Below are 20,320 nucleotides of genomic sequence, written 5' to 3' on the forward strand. Positions count from 1 at the left end.
AGTGTTAACAGTACCAAGATGTAGGGCTGCAACTATCAATTATTTTCAAAAAGATTTTCCCAAATGTCTTGTTATGCCCACTAACCAAAATTATTGTTTCAATTATTGGTTGTTTAATGGAGAAAGGAAACTAGAAAATATCCACATTTAAGATGCTGAGAAAGTATTACTAATAAGCACTCAAACTGATTTAGTAATTGATTAATAATCGATTCATCTACCGACATGTCACTGTTGTAGGATGTCATGGTTTCATTTGTTGACTTTTGGGAAGCTATGAAGACTTAGGCGTCTTAGGTGAAATGTATTTAGTTTACAGAGAGGCAATGTGGTTGCCATCAGTGTCTTGGAGATTTAGTCAATTTCTGATTTACAGTCTCTTGGGACATGGACCATGTTGCCATGTGATTAAGTGAAGACAGGGATCCAGACCTTGGACATCTTGAAACCGGATTCCGGGGGTCAAGACACAAAAAAAGACACAGAACGTCTATGATTTCAAGGCTACCAGCCACACTGCATGGGAACAAAAAAGTGTTTATTCAGCCTTAATTACTACAGCCTTAATGTGAAATAATAATAAATAAACATTTGGCCAACATCGTAGAGTGGCATGTGAAGCATGCACACACACGCACACCCACATAAGCACCTTCATCTTGGTGAAAACACAGAAGAATACCGATCATGTCTTGTTCTCTGCATCTGGGTTGGTCCCTTTTTTTTTTATACTGTAAACACAAATCAGTAGGTGTGAAAAGTGTGTGTCTGTGTGTGCATGTGTTCTCATATGTGGAAGGCTTTGGTAGGTTTCCCTTCAAACAGTCCTATAGCTGGATTAACAGTAGTGTTTCACAGTCGACTGGCTGTACATGTGTATGATTTAGTGACACACTTTAGTCTTTAAACCAAACGTGACTGCTCTCTACATAGTGTCTAAATATTGGCTGAACTGCAGCAGAGGTGTTTGCACACAGCAGAGCTGTAAAAATAAACAGTCATTCCGTTTCTTTAAATAATCACCTCAGAAACATCCATCCTGTGTATCAAATTACAAGCTGTGGTGAACAGACAACAAGCACGAGCTGTACAGTGGAATTTACATTTGTGTGGAATGCAAGTGGGAATGCAAGAGTGGATGTCAGACGTGTTATGTTCAGTCCAGCAAAGTGTTTGTCTTCGTCTCATGTTTGTTCATTTGTGTTTTTCTTGTAGGTGTGTGTGTGTGTATGCATCTCAGTCTGTGTGACCTGGAGACTGGTCGTGGTCAGCATGAAGAAAGGAAGCAGAAGAAGAATGCTTGTGAAGCAGTGGGTGTCGATCTTCATACACAAGACACACACACAGACCGTGTCAGTGCTAGTTTAGTGATGGAGAACGGTCCGTGGTCCACAGCAGCTCAATGTAGGGCCACTTGGTCTGTAGGCAGCGCTTCACGGGAGTGTCGTCTGTCCGAACCATGGGGTCCTCAAAACCTAGCACCAGAGCTGTCCCTTCCACATACTCCACCTGAAACAGATGTGCACACACACACACATATACAGAGTTAACACAGAGTTGACCAACTATCAACTTTGACATACTTTATCTTTATCCATTTTCAGACACTTCCTCTGAGAGAGTCAGCAGTGATATGCAGAGGGACGGATGCAAGTATACAAAAGATGGTCTCGAGTATACATACACACACATGTACATGCTGCAGTAGACTGCTGTCAGCACGTCTGTTATTGTCATCTGGAGCTATGGGAATGGAATTGCCATTACAGCCTTATAGGCTGCCATATGATGTGATGTATGTGTGTGTAGGCGTGTTCTTGTGTGTGGGCACACATGTGTTACAGGTTGCATAATGGAAAAAAAGATGTGTTACAGACTAGACAAAGTTGACATATGAAGAAAGTGATATTCCTGAGTACCAGGTTCATGCACTGCCACTCGCTACGTCCACTGGCAACCATCCATCAAACTAAGCCTCCTTAATTGGCCTGGGTTTGACCATTTATCACAACTAGGCTGCTGACAGTGGCCTCCACACTGAAAGGACTCTGAGAAACAGGACGCTAAGGTCTCTTGGATGGATGGATGGGCTATTAAGCTTGCAATAGCTACTGTTTATTCTGGAGTGGCCAACAGCTTCCAGCCATGTGTGTATGTGTGTATGAATGATGACAGGAAAATAAGAGAAGCACATCTAAGCGTGTAAGAGAATATGAAGAGGAACCAACCACCATCAGTTACTGTTAAAAACCGTAATAAGAGAGAACGTCTTACCCTCTCGTTGTGGTTAGACTGTTTAAGTCCATTGTAGTGGTAGACGGGAAATGAGTCTGGGATTCCTGAATCCTGAAACACAGGCAGCGAGCGGAGACAAAAAACATGCAGTGTGGGCAAAGTGTTCACATGGATATGGGGGTGAAGACCCACAGAGGAAGAACATGTCTTAACCAAAAAGTAAACCAACACGTCTCTGCTTGCAACCAAAGATGATCATTATACTGTATTTTACAATCAAAGGTGCATGTGTGTGTGTGCGTGTGTGTGTGTATTGCTGTATTAAAGCAAAGCTCAGCTCCAATTACGATAAAGCAGCCAGCAATACAAAAATGTCCAAACAGTGACACTGAGCCAAAACACTTCTCATGACTTTGGCTTAGAAGTGCAGAATGTTAATATGGTGTGTTGTCTGAGAGCGTGTCCAGCCTCTCGTGTTTATATGCCTATATATGAAACCCTAACCCTCACCCAAATCCCACATGTGTCTCAGTGTGTGTCCAGTTGGCTAATGGTAGTATAATTTCTTTGCGGCTCGAAGCCATTCCTCTGTTGAGTCCCTAAAGCCCTGATCACTTTAACACAGTTCCCCTCTATCTCTCCCTCTCTGTCTTCCTCATTACGGCGTCTCACCGCTCTCCCTCTTAACTTCTCAGCATGTACTGTCATATGATGCTGAATGCACACATTGATTTCACGTGACACACCACAGGAATGTTTTGGGCATAAAAACCTTTGATTATTTGAAACACTGCAGGACTTCACACAAACGCTCAAGAAATAAGACATTGGTGTCACCTACTTGTGTATACAAAGTCCCTTTTTATCATGAGTTGTGTGTATGATGTAGAACTATGGGAAGACGTGTTATTTTCAAATGGAGGTTCACACATTCATAAGTACACATGCATGTACACTCTTACTGTCCACATACCTGATTGGGGAAGAACTCCAGCAGGAATGGGCCCAGGAGAATTATGCCCAAACTCTCAGGATCCAGTTTACTCTTCACCAGACTGACACTGACGAGACACAGAAACAGAGTATAAACTTATGAAGCTTGTTTGGCATGTGTGAGAGTGTGTTTGTGCACATATTTTCATGAAAATCACCGTGCAACTAAATATACCTCTTTCCAGACATTCCTACTTGTTAGATCAGTGTTATTATTATTCCACTGTGATAAAAAACAGTCAGATTGTCCATGTAAGGCAGTGAGGAGAGAAGCAGGATTTGTGCCCAGACTCAGAGAGAAGGCAACTATTTTCATCTCATCTATCGATTTTTACAGGTTGTACGTGCAACAGGGAAGCATGCAGAATGTCACGCTGAAAACCTGAGAGTCAAATGTGTGTTTTATCTAACTTCTGCTCTCTATGGAGGGAGAAAGAAACATGGAAGCCCCCACAGTGATAAATAACATGATTGTGAACAATGTGTGTGTTGAGGGATCTGAGGAGTTTGCAGTTCTGTATCTGCTGAATAATTCATGACTGCATCATTCAAAAATTGACAAGACATGAGATGACGGCGCATACAAATGGCTGCATTGAGTATGTCACAGTTATTCGTTGTGTCCAATCCATCTTTGGGTTAGTGTTGTAATGTAGTCATGTTTGTCTGGAATGATGTAAATAAACTGAAGACTGTTCCTTTAAGTTCTCAAGTGTTGAAAATATGGCTTGATGACTCACAGGGTCTCTTACTAGCATAAGGGACCCTTATCCTCCTCAAACGCTGTAAAGATATATAGTGGATTACTGTCCTACACGACTACCTTTGGTTTGCTAACTAGCTGAGATGTCTTAGTCTTATCCCAAGACAAAACCTTCTTAAAAGTTAAACATTTATCAACTTTTTTAATCATTTGATCAGGGGTACAGTATCACCTCACATAAGCATAATGTCATTGGAGGACATAGTCTCAGGGGGAGTATGTTAAGTCCATCAGAGGCAACTTGAAAACAGTCTGCACTCATCTTCCATGAGTGGGGAAGGTCTTCATTTCAGTACTTGTATCTACACATATTAATCATATTCTGAAACTACTTAACGGGAAACCTTTTTCACATGGAGGACTCCTTGCATTAACCGTGCCCAGGAATCAGACTTGTCTGTTTTGCACTCAAGAGTCTCCCCTTGTTTGCCTTATGGCATTGTGATGTACTGGCCATCTGGAGGTCTGCAGAGCAGATCAGTGGTCTGGTGACTTGGCTGCAGTGTTAGGGCTTACTGTTTCTCAAAAGAGAACGTGCTTCTGTTTGAAGCGGCATTTTAAAACGTTTCTTCCTTCTCCGTCTTTCTTCCTGTCATTAATGATCTCCCTTTAAGCCTCAGTTTCTGACTTTCCTTCATTCTTTTTTTTTCCCTGAGCTTCTATAGTGGGCTCTCTCTGGACTTACTTTATAGTAGCCTGGCAGTGAAACATGAGCACTGGCCATGACTTGAGTCAGAACTTTAGAAGTGTCACAGGTGCCACCAGCCCACATACACGCACCCACACCCACACCCACACATGTGCTAAAATACACACACAACCTTGAACATGCAGCACTTACTACTCAGGCTCTGAGACAAGGTCAAGGGCTTTCATCACATCCTCCAGCAGAGACTCTGCAATGAAGCCATTATCTGCAGAGAGAGAGAGAGCGAGAGACTGATACACAAGCCACACATAACAATAAATATAGGCTTCAGTGGAAAATCAGGGGAAGCCTTTACCTACACACACATGGTACAGGCATGATTTACATCATGGGCCCTGGGGAATTAACTCATCTGACAAACAACACAGAAACACACACACACACATGTAGACACATACTTTTTGTCCTTTCTCTCTGACCTACATTCCATGGCTGTGATGATCACTTTACCTGAGAGGAGAAGCTTTAAACATTAACATGTGTTCTTCTTTCCCCAAAGACTGTTTGTGTACTTGTATTCGTTACCTTGTTAGTACCTGGCATAAACAACGACCTTGTCAGGACCATGGAGACCAAAGCCTGGCCTAATGAATCAGAACCTAATTTCTGAGGAACTGGTTAAATTTGGACATAAGATTTTATTGTGGTTACGGTTTAGGTTAAGATTAGTTATTAACCAGTTATGGTTAAGGTTAGGGATAATGCTTTGTTTAGCATTACCCCTAACTAAATAAATGCAGTGTCCTAAGCAGAATAGCTGCGCAAACCTCTGTGTGTGTGTGTGTGTGTGTGTGTCTGGGCTCTTGAAGCATGTGAGCCTGTGTGGCCTGTTGTTTAGATACATACATAGACCCCAAATGTGTTTTGATGAAGTTCAACCGACAAGCACTCATTTGAGCCTTTTTCAGTGCCAGATGTTATTCTCTCTGTGACAATGTGACAGCCATCAGAGAGGGCACACACACACACACACAGTGACAAACACCAAAATTTTAAAGACCATGCTGAGATAGTGGGTTTCTGAGTGTATGTCTTGTGAGTCACTGAAGTGCATGTGAATGGGTCTGGCGCCCTTACTCCACAACACAGGGAGCTGTGCTGACTCTACATGTGACACACAGATTTATGAGCCTTTTGCAAAGCACTCAATTGTGCTGCTGGCTATGGCATATGTGCATAAACTATGTTGAGTGAATGTGTGATTTTCATGTACGGTAACTGTAAATTCCCCCCCCTTCCCCTGTAAGTTTACTGGTGCACCATCTAAAGCCCTTGCATATGTTTGTGTGTCTGCACACACTGTGCAACAAGAAGAGACAGATGAAGAACAAGGGAGAAAACAGGTGACAGACAGTCATGTTTGCAGAGCTGTTGTTGAAAAGAGGGCAAGTCACAGCATCACAACAAAAAGATCTCTACAAATCAATTTGTTATTTCTTCAAGTCTGACAGTGAATCATTTTGTTTATGGCAACAGAGTATAGCACAGTTGATTTCACAGTAACACAAAAAATGGATGTATGAGTAATGACTGCTGAAGTCATTCAGGTCCTTGGCTACATGCTCTTGCAACATGGATAGCTCTAATTGTGTTGTTAACATGCTCATGTCTTGAATGCAACTCTCATCACCGCTGCATCTCTCCCTCCTCTTTCTCATTTCCACAGCAGAGGAGAAACAATACACAACAGATGTTGAGACTACATGTTCCATCTCACTGCTTTTTGTCTCTAAGTGCTCATAAAGGAACAAACACCCCACACTATAATCTTGAGACTACATAAATGAACATCCGATTTTGATTTCTTCTGAGAAGATGAGCTAAGTATTCTCTCTTGATCTTTCTATTGCCATTGCTTGGCTCCATGTGTCCTTCCCAATTGCCTTTTAACCCAGTCACCTGGAAGTGAAAAAGAAAGGAGGTTTGGAAGAGGGGGGAATCCATGAAGGACACAGGATGGTTGACCCAGCTGTTAGAGAAGCTGATCCCCCCCGAAGCCAAACAACAACAGTGGAAAAGAGAAACAGAAACAAGAACAAAGAAGGGATGAGAGGACCAGTGGAGGTTTAATAAGCATCTGCTAAACCAGGAAGAAGGGAAGAGACTGACAGACGGGTCAGGGCAGTAGTTTTTCAACGGACATGTTTTGATGTGTTAAGTCTAAGATTATTAAAGTACATCTGTGAGCCGGGATTTTCATATAGCTGGTGCACTAATGAGCAGAAAGTACGAAGGTCATTATAATGGTTTATAAAAACAAATGTGCAGGGGGTGAAAGGCAGAGGACGGGACTCGCTAGAAACATAATGATCATGTCTTATCCAATCCAATTTATTTATAAAGCACATTTAAAAGGTGCTGTACATTAATAAAGCAAACATTTAAAAACATAAAACACAAACAGAGCACAACACACACACACACACACACAACAGGTGAGAGACAAAAACATGGGACATACACAGCACAAGCTCACACCGAGTTGAATGCCAAAGAGAAGAGATTACTTTTTAAAGGAGATAAAAGCAGGAAGTGTTGAGGCCTGCCTAATGTGAAGTTGCAAACCATTCCAGTTTGGGAGCTGGCAATGCAAAGGCCCGATCACCCCTGAGCTTCAGCCTTGTTCAGCTGATCATATCAGCTGGAGTAAATCAGAGGAGTAAAGCGGAGCAAGTCCATTAAGACTTGTGTAGACGAATAATAATAAATAACTTAAAATTGATCCTGTGGTGTATCATGCACACGATAAATATGATACGAACATGTTTATTACCTTCAGGATCAAATGACTGGAAGACCCTCCTTGCCTGTTCTGATGGAGACTCCGGGCCAACCAAGGACATCTCCTGTAGTTCGAGCCAGAGAGGTGAAACAAGAAAGATGGGAAGAAATAAAAGAGTGAGAGACAGTGTATGACAACATGAAGTCCTAAAATGTAGAGATCTGTGGCCTGAATGAGGAGACTGGGCGGGATGAAGAGGGGAGGAGAGAAGGAATTAAAATACATTAGGGGAGAATGTGGCTTCAGTGTTGAAACTTAAGCACAGCTAAGTGAAGAAATCTGGCAATTGATTGAGATTCATTTACAACTAACTGAGATTGTTGTTTTATCAGAATGTAAGTAGAACTATAGTCAAGACATTTAGTCTACATACAGTACCACACATTGTAGCAGCGTTTGATAGACTGTGTACAGTACATTGCACATGTATGTAACCTAAGGGGCCAGTGCAATCACAAGCGTCCATCAGCTTATTAACTGATCTGTTGATAAAGTTGGACGGTTTACTTTCACTCCAGGCACACAATCAGGAAATTGAGTCTTACAAATACGTCCCATGATTAATGGCAATCTCTACACTGTTTGTTTGTTGATGAAAGGCAGCGAGAACAGTGTTGGCAGGGAGAGCAAAAAGGAGTATGTATGTGCATTCCCCTTGTGACTGGCTTAAACACCTTTATATCCTCTCTAAATGAACCACAGTCCTACAAGTACAACATTTTCTACAGCACATGGTTTTACCATTGTGGAAACATTGTATGACAATCATACCAACTTAGTGCAGTGAAAGGAAAATGGTGTGCATGAAAGAAAGCAGCATTTGGTTATTTTGCAGGAGGACTTCTTAGTGTGTTGTTCAAAACCATGAACAGCATCCATAAGAGACCTAATTATAGGATTCTCTATTAGACCCACTGTATTAAAACAACAAATACCAAGCTCTTTGCAGGAGGAGAATATAACCACAGGCTTTTCACTTGCCTGACAGCAATTATTTGAATAGCAATAAATGTTTAACATGTTTGCCTTTAGATAACGCACAGAACAGCCAAGTCTGCTTCAAGCCCAGTGTATTATTATATGTCCATTGTATTTTTGGTTTTTGTAGCCATATAATAAGCCTTTTATTTGTACTTTAACAAAGAGCCTTGCTTTACAGAGGCAGCATCTTGCACTGCTATGTTTCTACAGCAACCTGGACAGACAACCCAGCTAGAGCCTGTACTAGTTGGCTACTACACAAAGAAGAACATAATTTCTCGTATGTCTATGCCACCATACTTCCCAGACATACTGAGGAAAAGAAGAGGTGAGCATATAGAGGAGGAGTCCTCTGTATGTTACAGTCTGCAGTCTTATCATCGATGTCACTAATTCTTACACAGTGGAAGGGTGAAGTCAGAAACCCTCCACAGCCCTCATGGGACACAATCTTATTCTTGTATCCTCTTTTCGCTTATATTTTTAAGTGTTATTCAATACCTTTTAAAACTTACTCTGTGTAATAAATTAAGCATCTGAGTAAGAGTCAGTTACAGAGTTCAAGGGTGAGAGGTGACAGAAGTCCTGGGTTTGTTGTGATATCTCACATACCATATCTCCAGTGAATAATTATTTAGAGAAATATAAATATTTTTCTAAGAGAAAATACAATTAGATACTTCACAAGAAAGCTGCCTCTCTCTCACTCACACATGCTGCTCTCAGTGTGAAGGCGAGAATCAGATGGTTCTCACTGTTCCTCCATATGACTAAGGGAGGAATTGTATTTATGACAACAGAACGCTGGAAAAACATACAATGTTTTGGGAGAGCAAATGAACCCTGCTCATCTCCTTTAGCTGGCCTTTATTAAAGCCTGAGCCTGAGATTTAGACAGGCTGCTTGGGTTTCACAGTTCACTTATTACTGTACTCAAAGCTTACTTGGGGAAAGAGGGGATTTGGGGGGACACACATCATGAAGAGATGACTCCCAGCTGCTGGCTCTTCAGGTGCAAAGAAAAACACTCATAGATGGGCAAACACACAGTTCTGTCAGAGCATAGCAGGGCCCTGATGTGTTAACATTACAGGCTCCATGAATCTGACAGTAGATTTGTCATTAGCTGGACATAGTGTTTCATGTATAGGGTATACAAGGGTCTTTTTGCTGATTGTGGAAGTGCTGAGAAAATAAATTCCTTGGCAGTTGAATACATGTCTGCAGACACATTCATTAAATTTAGGATTACTAATGAAGAATCTTGAAACATGAAGCGTTCTGATAAACTCTAACTTAGCCTTTCACACGAACCTGAAAACATATATCTTCTGAGAGTGATGAAAGGTCTGATAAGTACCAAGGAAAAAAAAAGCTTAGTTGACAATATCTTCCAGAGCAGGATATATACAATCTGGGTACCATGGTTAAAGGAACTCAGCACTTGGGAAAAACACAAGTACGTAGATGGCGACAAAACATACTATTATGGCAAGTCTGTACAGGCTAATATGGCTAATGAGGGCATTAAAAAAACCAAAACACAATGACTCACATGAACATGCATGTGCAGAATTGTATATATTTGTGTGTGTGTGAGAGATGAGAGGTCTGCTTGGTTGTCTTTGATCTCTATTTTATTAGAGGCCTGAGGAAGATGCTGCTGTGTTGGGAAAACATGTCATGAAGCTAACCTGCTCCACAGGGAAGGTGTGTTCATGTGTGAGTCTCTGCGTGTCTTTTTCACTCAAACCAGTATGCTAATGTTCATGTGTGTGTCCACAAAAGAAAAGGAATATCTCTGCAATAATCAGGCCTGTCTGATGCTAAAAGGTCTTTGCTTGTAGTGGATGCATTTGCTTGCACCAATATTCATACCCATGTAGACAGAAAGACAGACAGACACAAACACACAGAGCTTTATGAGTGTGCTTTCAAGAATGAAGTGCATTCCTGTCTCCACAGTTCACTTTGCGCAAGTCTTGGACCCCCATCACAGAGAAATAACAAGCTACTCAACATAGGACACACATGTATGCATGTACGCACACACACACAGAGGTCAGAGGATTTAAATACACAAGTATTGCAGAACATTTCCTGAGTAAAACCACCACAATTTAATTGGATAGTAACATGTCAAATGATCTACAGGTGTTCCTTTAGGAAAATTGGGATGCATATGAATGCATTTTCTCAATTAAATCAGGACTACCTACACATAACACAAGATGGGGTAGAAGTACAGATGTCTGCATATGTAGCATAAACAGAAACTATGCCAGGTCGAAGATGCCATTGGCTGTGGCTCTTTCACATTAGATAAACCGCACCACATTGTGTCATGCGTGCACATCACGTTCTTCTAACAGTATTTTGCAGCCAGTGATAAATGCATTTGAGAGTGTGGACACTCCACTGGGGTCTGCCAGGACCTGGTTCAGACGACAAATATTTTGAAATTGTTTCACACATTATTCACATTATATTGCGAGGCACCATCCATCCATTTTTCTACCACTTTGTCATCCACACAAGGATCACGGGGGAAGCTTGAGCCAATCCCCGCTGATATGGGGTCGCCAGTCCGTCACAGGGCTAACATACAGAGACAAACAACCTTTCATTCTCACATTCAAACCTACAATTACCAACCCAATTAACTCCCCGAAAATTTTGCAAGTCTTTGGACTGGGTAGCCGGAAGAACCCGGAGAGAACCCATGCACAAATAGGGAGAACAGTCAAAGTCCTCAGTGGAACTAGGATCCAAACCGGTGACCTTATACACCTGGTGACCTTATATGGAACCTGTGTAGCACCATGTACTGTATATTTTTATTTTATACTATTGGAAGTGCATTTCCATGTAATAAAAATGATTGTACATCTGCCCTATAGTGTGTATATAATCTTATTTTTCTGCATCACACTTGCCTACAGTATATTAAAGAACAAACTTGCATCCAACATCGTTTTGGAGGAGTGCTGACCACTACCTTTCTCCTATATACTTTGGAATTTGCTCTCTCCTTACCAGACTTGAGTGGCTCTCTGACAATGCAACCTTTATATGCCCCTTTCCTCTCTTGTTCTTTCTCTTACCAAATTATTCAAATTTCACCTGCCTTTTCCTGTGTTAAGTAGGTACTCTGGCTGGAGAGTATTTCCTTCCCTTCCACCCTTGACTTTCTCTTCCATTCTTCCCTCTCTGTATCGCCTTTTATCTCCACATGCAGGTAGCTACTTCAGAAAAGACAGGTATGCATAGTACTTTTCTAAAGTTACTCTTTCTTTCCCTTTGGTCTACCAAAAGAGCTATTGTGTGTGCTGAGAGGCTCTTAGTGGCTATAGAGAGCATCTGACAGGATCGGTTTCATGACAACAAAGCAGAGGTCTCCGACAGTGTCTCATGGCTTGTTCTTGGTTGGTACCAACAGATTTGCTACATGATGGGCTGAAGAGGAAGGTGAGGGGGCAGTCTGTGTGCAATTATTGTGTAGAGGCTATGTATGCTTGAGTGTGTGTTTGTTCACCTCAACTACTCTTTGTCCCATGTGATTACAAGCACAGGAAGCAAAGGAAAACCCAACTCTCTTTCTACATAAGATGTACGTACGGTATCAAATGCATGTTAATGTGCATGTGTCTTTTATGTGCGACAGACAGGACAATGTAGTGATTTATGAAGCCGTCTCAGATGAGAAAGGCTGTGTCTCACCAGAAACTTGAGCAGACACTAGAGGATGGTTTTGTAGTGTAATGATACGTCCTATAATAGAGACAAACACTCAGGGGAAAGGAGGAATAATGAAGCACACACACACACACTAACAGAGAGTGCCTTTCATTCTGCTATAATGGCCTTTAGTCTGACCTGTCACAGATTATTAATGACTGGAAATGTCCACTGCTTTGTTATTTTGTGTTTGTGTATGGCCCGCACCCTCTCATCATACTTTAGACTAGAACTGATTCAACAAATTCATTATTTTTTAAAATTTTGGAAAATGATTGCAGGACAGAAGAACAGAATATGCTATCTGTGATATATGATTATATGAACAAGGTTCTTTTCATGGCTTTGACACACAAGTTACATTGAGTGAAGACCACAGTTGAAAACTATATATATATTTACACACACCCATTTCAGCCATATGTTGCTGCTCCTTGAAGGCCATTGTGTGTGTACTAAGCTGGTGTCTTGTGGGACACAGAGCGGCTGCTCTCCCCACTAGTAAATCACTGACCCAGAACACAACTACTGTACACACAGACACAGACACACACACACTTGCAAGTCCCTGGAGAAGCAGAGATACAGCCTGTGAATCTCATCACTCAGCAAGAGGAGAGTAAAGAGTGATGAGAAATGTCACAAGAGGATCACCCCCACTGCCTTTCCTGAGTGACCACTGCCCCACTCTTTAAAATGCATCCTTCCTTTTTACTTTCCTCCTTCCTCTTTCCTTCCCATGAGGGACCAATAATCTGAAGTGGTTGGTTGAGGTGTGTTTGGAGACGCATCTTCGGCAACTGATCCACTGTACTGGAGTGGATAGATACTTCAAAGGCAAGAGGGGGGAAGGAAGGAAGAATGAATCTTTTTAAACTTAACGCATGATATGTCTCATCCATCACCTGTCTCTCCTCTCCTTTTGCGCTCTCTGTCCGTCTTGTCTACCTTTTCTCTGGCGTCTCAGAAAGTCTTGTCCAAAAACAGATCCCATTACATCCAATATACACACACTCTGATTCAACATAGAGCAGAGAGTGTGGGGGGTGCTGTAGTCAGGATCAGAGATGGTGGAATGGCCTTTGTGTAGGTAGATTAGATAAAAACACTAATGCTATTAAGCCGATGGTCTGAAAGCTACGGTCACACACTGACAGCGACTCTGGAGAATACACACCCGTCCCCAATGTCAGACAGAAGAAGCCACTGACACATCAGAGACAGGGATCAGGTTTTCTGCTTTTGTTGATGGCTCAATATTGGAGATAAAAGCTGTATAACCAGGTCGTGTGTATTTTTGTAACATGAAGGCTGGGAAATCTCAGAGTGCTTCAAATTAACTCTAAACATAGATTCTCTTTCAGGGAGGGCAGGGTCTCACAGAGTAGGTGCCCTTGCCCCTTTCCACCTGGGCCGGCACAGCGTAATGTCAGCTGTGTGCTTCAGTATATGCATGCATGTGCGTCTCTAAGCGGGACAAATGGATCCAGATGGGAACTCCGGAATCACATTCCCTACAGGAAGCCATCCACCTAAAGCTACACACACATACAACAGTAATGCTAATCAGGATTAGGTTCCCTGCTTTCTGGAATGTGTTTGAGAGAATCAGTCTGTGAGTGTGTGTATATGTGAATATGTCACTAGTGCCGGGGGAGTTGTACCAATCGGTAAGTCATCAGTGCACGCATGACGACAGTGGGTCATCACAAAGGCAACATATGATCCGCTCACCTAGCAGGCTTGGGCTTTATGCATGTAACTGAGCTGTTAATCAATGGTATTTTAAGGGTGTGGCATTATTACGGAGATGACTGTCTGGGATCGTTCTGTCTATCTGGTTCCATTTTCACAACAGCAGAGAGAATCAATTTACTCCAACCAAAACTGCCAGCTTTAATATACAAGTTACAGCGATGTATTGTATTACATGGTGACTGATAGAGATGATAAACACACTCACTTGACTGTAAGGAGGTTAAATGGAGACACACATTTCTACAGGAGCAGTGAACTAATGATTGTATTCTCTCAATATTACAACCGCAAGGTTGACCTCAATTTGAGTGCGCATTCTGTATCTTGTGGCATAGCCGAGTGCATGCATGTTAGTGCTCAAGGTTGAGTATATGAGTATCTCAGCTGCTCCAGTCTAACGATGACATGTTTCCAAGAATTTCCAAAAGTTTTGACCACATTGACCTGGTTCTTGTTTTGTTTTTTCTTCATTGTAAAGCCTTAAACCAAAAAAAAACCAACTTACTCTGATGTTGTAATTTCTAAGGGCTTAAAAGATGGTTCTGTAGTAGAGAATGTTAGTTTAGTGAAATATGAGTCTCCAGAGAGTTACAACTTGTAAAGAGTGCTTAAACCCTAGTTTGTATTATTAGTTGGAATTAGGAACTTCGGTTTGGTGTTAATGTCATACTAATAAAAACATTCTCCACTACTAATATACTACCAGACACTGGACAGGAGAGAAAACGTATGTGCTAACCATCTTTTGATTACATTATTAAGTTGTGAAATAAAACATTAAGCGAGAGCCCCACTTCTTTGGGGACACCAAAGACAATCTCTATCTCCTAACTTCTCGTTTCTAACAATTACAATCCTTCCCTTTCTTGTTGGTCCTCTGAACACCAAGGACTTCTTGTACAACAAAAACATGCTTTTATGGACAATTGCCAGAACAGAAAAAATTGTGATCCATTTTGTGGGATAAAACCTGACATTGACGGGAGACAGATATATCCTGTAAAAGGAGGCTGTCATTGAAGTCCAAGCTCAGCAGTTTACGTCATGGTCATACATTATATTTAACACATTGTTTAGATCACAGATGGTTCAGAAATTAAAATAGTGTGTGAGAAACTACGCAGATTGCTGTGTGTCTTTTTTTTCTTCTTTAAAAACACTGGCCATATATGACTATCTCCTGTGCTCGTTTTCCCTCCCTTCCCTTTCTGTGTCTTTTTCCCACCCCACTGATAATCTGACTTGGACTATATTAAATCTGTTAAACCCAATCCATATTTTGGTTTTTCTAACATGCAAGGAGGCTGTCATGTATTACACACCAAGTGTCTCTTGGTGTGCGAAATAAGACGTTTGCACACTTATGTATGAATATATTGCACTTGCCTTGGTGAAAAACACAGAGAGGTGCGTTTCGCTGCCAAGGATCCAAATAGGGAACTTTGGAGACTTGAGGAATGCCCCGACCTAACACACACACACACACACACAGGAAGAAAGGGAATGCATTCAAATGTTTGTCTATTTTGAGAAGTTTTCATCATTAATTGTTCAACATGTAACAAGTATTTATGAAGAACATTAACATTTGAAAAGAATATGGAATGAAATGTATATTATAAGAGTTGATTTCAGTTACATCACATGTATTTTAAATTGGTTGTGATCTATTTTTTTTGTATTTTTCAATGCATGTGTGCCAAATAATTAAAGAATAGTCATGTCTGAACTGTCAATCAATAATAGTCAATAGAGTAGGGAGTTTATCGTAAGTCATTTTGAAGCATTCATTCCAAACACATACTTAATATACTGTATGAGAGCTTTCACTGTGGCATGTGCTGTACATGTTGGAAATGCGCCACACGTCACAATCACAAGCAACAGTGAGCATTTGTGAATTTACATGGCACTTTATGCAATGTGTCCATCTAGAATCATATCGAGTCTTCAATACAAACAAATTTAAACAATGTGTGGATTTACCAGCTTTAAATAAACTTTTCTTTTTGCATTATGTTTTCAGAGCTTGTACGTGTCTTTACCTTGCAGTAGCGTAGTGATTCCATAAGCGTGAGGAAGCCAACCGATGCCTGTTTATGAATACCATGTAGCTCTACAAGAGTGGAAGAAAAAAGAATAGACAAAACATTCATTTGTTAAATATTGTCAAACTGGCATTAATTTGTGTCTTTTGTGCAATTCTGTGGGAAATGTGAATTATTACCCTCGGATGGATGTAGTTTAAATCTGACGCCACAAAACTGAGCTCTGGGTGATGTGTGTATGTGTGTGTGAGTGAGAGAGAATATGACATGTTTGTGTGTGGATACTTTGTAGTAACTTCATAGAAAACTTACTCATGCCAGAGCACTCTCTGTCTCCATCCCAGACATTAGAGACAGCATGGCCAGTTACAAGGAGATTAACCAGGCTCTGGCTACAAAAGACAGATAAGAAAAGCATTATCAATTAAGCATTAAATAATTTTAGAATAAATGTACAATGTAAAAATACATACATACCACAGAAAACTACCTCTAACTGTCTACATTAGATGGACTGGGCTGTTCACATACCTTCCATGACCATGCACAGGGTCTATGAGAGGCTCCATTGTGTCCTGGATCTCATTCCGTATGTTTTCTATTCCCTGCACACAAAGGGTCATTAGAGACTGGCAAATTAAAATAGTTAAAAACTAAAACTAAAAATATTTTGTGTTTGAGACTTTAAAATGTCTATTTCAATTTCTTGAAGAAAGACAACATCACCAGTTTCATCATTCAACATGTAACACATCTCATCATCCATACATTGTATGTAGATTACCTTGGTTAGGATGACTGAGTAGAGGAAAAGCAAGACTCCACAGCACCCCCTCCAGGTGTGGTAGAGAGACAGCACCTCCTCTCTTAAATCTGACACTGATATTACGATCCGCTTGCTGAAGAATAAACATCAAGATGAATTATGAGCCACTCAAAAGAGAAAGGATTTATTGGTTTTCACAATGTCAATGAGACTGAACCGTATCTGTCATGCCCGACTAGTAAATATAACTTCCACAATGCAGCGTCTACTAAATAGACTGACAAAAAGGATCTCATCTGTTTGGACCCCACTTTCCACTTGCTCCACCTTGGAAAGCTATCTAGTGGGGTTGTCCTTGTTATAATGCACTTCATGGTGAGTCAGCATTGTTTTTTGCTGACAGTGGTTTCAGCTGACAGTGTGAAGCATGATAAAATTTCAATAATCCTCTGGCAAATGTAGCATTGCATTAATTTAGTTAGGTTTTAGTCTTTTAGTGTGTGACAGACATTACATCTGTAAAAAAGGTAGCAACGGGTATATTTTTTTATTAAGCAATCAGTGAGAGAGCTGATTCAGCAAGAAAGTGAAACTGCTAATGTGAAAGCCAAGTGTACAAGATTGATCACATAAAGCTTCCCTCTGCTGATACTATCTTCTGAGTACTATGTAGTTCTCTATTATATTGCTGCATAATGGCAATTATATAACCAGAAATTATAAGTCTTTATTCCTACAGAAACCTAAAGTTTTACGAGTTAAGGAATACAGGTATTGTCTGCATTGAACAAACAAGCACAGTGATTTTCCACTAACAAACACACATACCTACAAGCACGTTCATTCCCTTTAGGGTTTATTTAGATGGAATAAACAGTATAAGTATAAAAATGCAAGGTGTTTGCTGTGGTGAGGAAAATTACATGTTACTTACTGAAGAACACTGTGGAATCGCTCAAAGCCAAGATGCTCTGCAGCCAGAGCAGCTAGACACAAGGAAACACAAACTGCAGGATCAGAGCTTGACACAGCAAAACTCCACACAGTTTAATAGTTAGTCATTTAAATCACAATTTTTGTGAATATGATTCTGTTAGGAGTTAATTAAACAGTCACATTTGTGCAAAAGAATGTGCATCTTGCATTTGAATTTGACATATGTAGGACTCACTGGGTTGCTGCTCCTGTGGCTTCTGGCTGCTCTCTGGCTCTGGCACGTCCTGTGTTTGTGACTGTGGCTGTGTCTTTGTGCTAGTGTATGGGCTCTGTCCCTTTGCCCAGGTCACCAGGCTGAACCCTGTGGAGGGGCTAGAACAAGCAGACTCCAGGATTTCGCTCAGTGTGGAACACATGGTTGTTTTCTGCTCCTCCTCTGGCAGACATATAGAGAAACATGCAAGAGTTTATGAGCAACTGAAGTGTAATAAATAATAACACAACAATGATGGTCTGGGGGTTTCTGTGAAAAACCTACCCGAAATCTGCCTCCAGTTGGAACACTCTCTGTTAAAGATGATATTCTTTAAGAGGAAAGCCTGCAAAGAGATACAAACTTGAAAATGATTACTGGTACATTTATTGAGTATTGTTTTGCCAACAAAAACTTATATTTCTTTTTTATACAGGATCAACCATCTAGCCAGGGAAACATAGACAATCTGTGTATACAATACAGACATTTTTGTTCATCAGGATGTGTTTTAAATTGCAGTTTCAAAATGCAAAGTGTAGTTGATGTAAACATAAAGGCTGAGTTGAGGATGGATGCAGTTTGACTAAGTGGCACTGATGTAGTAAAGCAGTAATAAGCACTAATTACTCCTAAACATCAATACGTTGATAGATGTCAGGGTAGATCTGGTCCAATCAGATGTGGCCTCTAGTATTATAATATCTACACCAAAAATTTAGACTTTGTCATGTTACTGAATGCAGTCTGAACTTGACCATACCTGGACAGGTGCAATGACAGCACATGGTCCTCCTTCAAACTGCTCCAGTGCTGTGTGCTCATTCTCACTGAATACAAACCCTGTGATAAAGACACATATATACTCATCAATTAACAGTTCAGACATTTAAAAAAAATAAAAAATCAAAGATCCTGCTTGTCAAACTTTTCTGTGATTGTAAACTGCAATCTCTTGAGTTAGGAACTTCAAACTCTTCATTAAAGAAGACATTTGATGAAGTCACCTTAAACTATGGGGTTTGGTAATTTTACACTATTCTCTGACATTTTACAAACCAACCAACTAATGCTATAATTCGAAGATAAGTGGCAGTTAGATTAATATTAATTATATTAACTGACTGTTAAATGTAGACATACTCATAAAGGCCAGGAGAGAACATTCAGGCTTAATTTTGACATGACTTTCCCCTGATGCAAAAGAGCTTTCATTAATATCACCAGACTGAAGCCTGTTGAGACCTGGTATTAACATCCATCCCAGCAATCAAATCACACGCAGATAGCCCTATGCATGACTGTTCACACCTGGCATTAACCACGAGAACAAAAAGGCATTTCTAATGAGTCTGAATGTACAGATGTGTCTGATGTCGATACAAGGTCTAACCTTTATTTATTTATTAACATCCTACCTTGAGTCCATCTACGGAAGATTGAGGCAGACACTCCTCCATTGAAGGATCTCCCCCATACCAGATCCACCACCTCTTTATTTAACTCAGACATGACTACTTTCGCTTCAGGTAAATCCACTGGCTCTCCCACTTCCAACAACTCGTGTGGGACAACAGAGGTCTGATGAGACCAACTTGCTAGCTCTTCTTGAGGTTCTTGACAGTCCACTTCCCTCGGCAGGTCGAGCCTGTGGCATTGGCCACAAGCTGTCTGACTGTCTGACTCCAGTGGCTGGCAGCAAACTGGCGGGTGGGAATGACATCAACGTAGCCACGGCAGCTTCAGAGTAATGGTACAACAACATACGTTAACACAAATGTGCAATGCTAAGAGGAAGCATATTTGACACAGACTGCTTGGGTTCACTTCTAAAACATCAATAGAACATTACACACTAGCTCGTATACCAACGAGCAAGAAGCTAACAGCAACATTGGCATACATAGTTGGTCAAAACAAAGCATTAAGAACACTATTCTCATGAGCTACCACTAACGCTGTTGTTAACCTTCTAACGCTGATGTGAAATGATTGTGTTGAGGATATTAATAAGAACTGAACTAGCTTAGTAATGTCAGCAAATAGCATTAGCATGACTACTAGCAGCTAATCTTCCACTGCTTTGTCATTCAACAACTTCACACACACAACAGCGACAGTTGTTGAATGAATTCACGCTTCCTGTTCATGGTTAGATACGTTAAAAGATAATTACCTTGATACACAGTCGAGTAAAAGGTTACCGTGTTGTGTTATGTATTTTTGTACTAATTGCACTTTCGCCAGCGCCTCAGTCATTCGTTTATTTACAACGGAATTGTGAAAAAAACTGTGCGTAAATTTGACGTGTCCGCCCATTGGCTAACATGTCAGCGCGTTCCTTATATGTCACGGGTG

The 20,320-nt window shown here is 40.8% G+C and overlaps 1 protein-coding gene across 1 annotated transcript; it reads right to left on the minus strand.

Annotated features, from left to right (window-relative positions):
• Nucleotides 1-491: 491 nt before the first annotated feature.
• mindy3 (MINDY lysine 48 deubiquitinase 3) lies at nucleotides 492-20,260 on the minus strand. Its single transcript, XM_044034619.1, has 16 exons — nucleotides 20,139-20,260; nucleotides 19,381-19,702; nucleotides 18,726-18,805; nucleotides 18,248-18,308; nucleotides 17,945-18,145; nucleotides 17,708-17,759; nucleotides 16,792-16,906; nucleotides 16,539-16,612; nucleotides 16,320-16,399; nucleotides 16,005-16,075; nucleotides 15,346-15,426; nucleotides 7,474-7,546; nucleotides 4,833-4,905; nucleotides 3,209-3,296; nucleotides 2,275-2,346; nucleotides 492-1,509 (listed from the first exon to the last, which is right to left on the minus strand). The coding sequence occupies exons 2-16, from the start codon at nucleotides 19,472-19,474 to the stop codon at nucleotides 1,360-1,362; spliced, it is 1,365 nt and encodes a 454-aa protein (XP_043890554.1). The 5' UTR covers nucleotides 19,475-19,702; nucleotides 20,139-20,260; the 3' UTR covers nucleotides 492-1,359.
• Between the last annotated feature and the right edge of the window lie 60 nt (nucleotides 20,261-20,320).

The sequence above is a fragment of the Solea senegalensis genome, linkage group LG9 (assembly GCF_019176455.1).
Source record: "Solea senegalensis isolate Sse05_10M linkage group LG9, IFAPA_SoseM_1, whole genome shotgun sequence".
Taxonomy (NCBI): Eukaryota; Metazoa; Chordata; class Actinopteri; order Pleuronectiformes; family Soleidae; genus Solea; species Solea senegalensis.

Coding starts and splice junctions, on each gene's coding strand:
- mindy3 (XM_044034619.1), bottom strand. CDS start 19,474: ATGTCTGAGTTAAATAAAGAGGTGGTGGATCTGGTATGGGGGAGATCC. Junction 7,547..15,345: donor TCTCTGTGTTTTTCACCAAG/GCAAGTGCAATA, acceptor CTCGAACTACAG/GAGATGTCCTTGGTTGGCCC. Junction 1,510..2,274: donor AGTCTAACCACAACGAGAGG/GTAAGACGTTCT, acceptor CATCTGTTTCAG/GTGGAGTATGTGGAAGGGAC.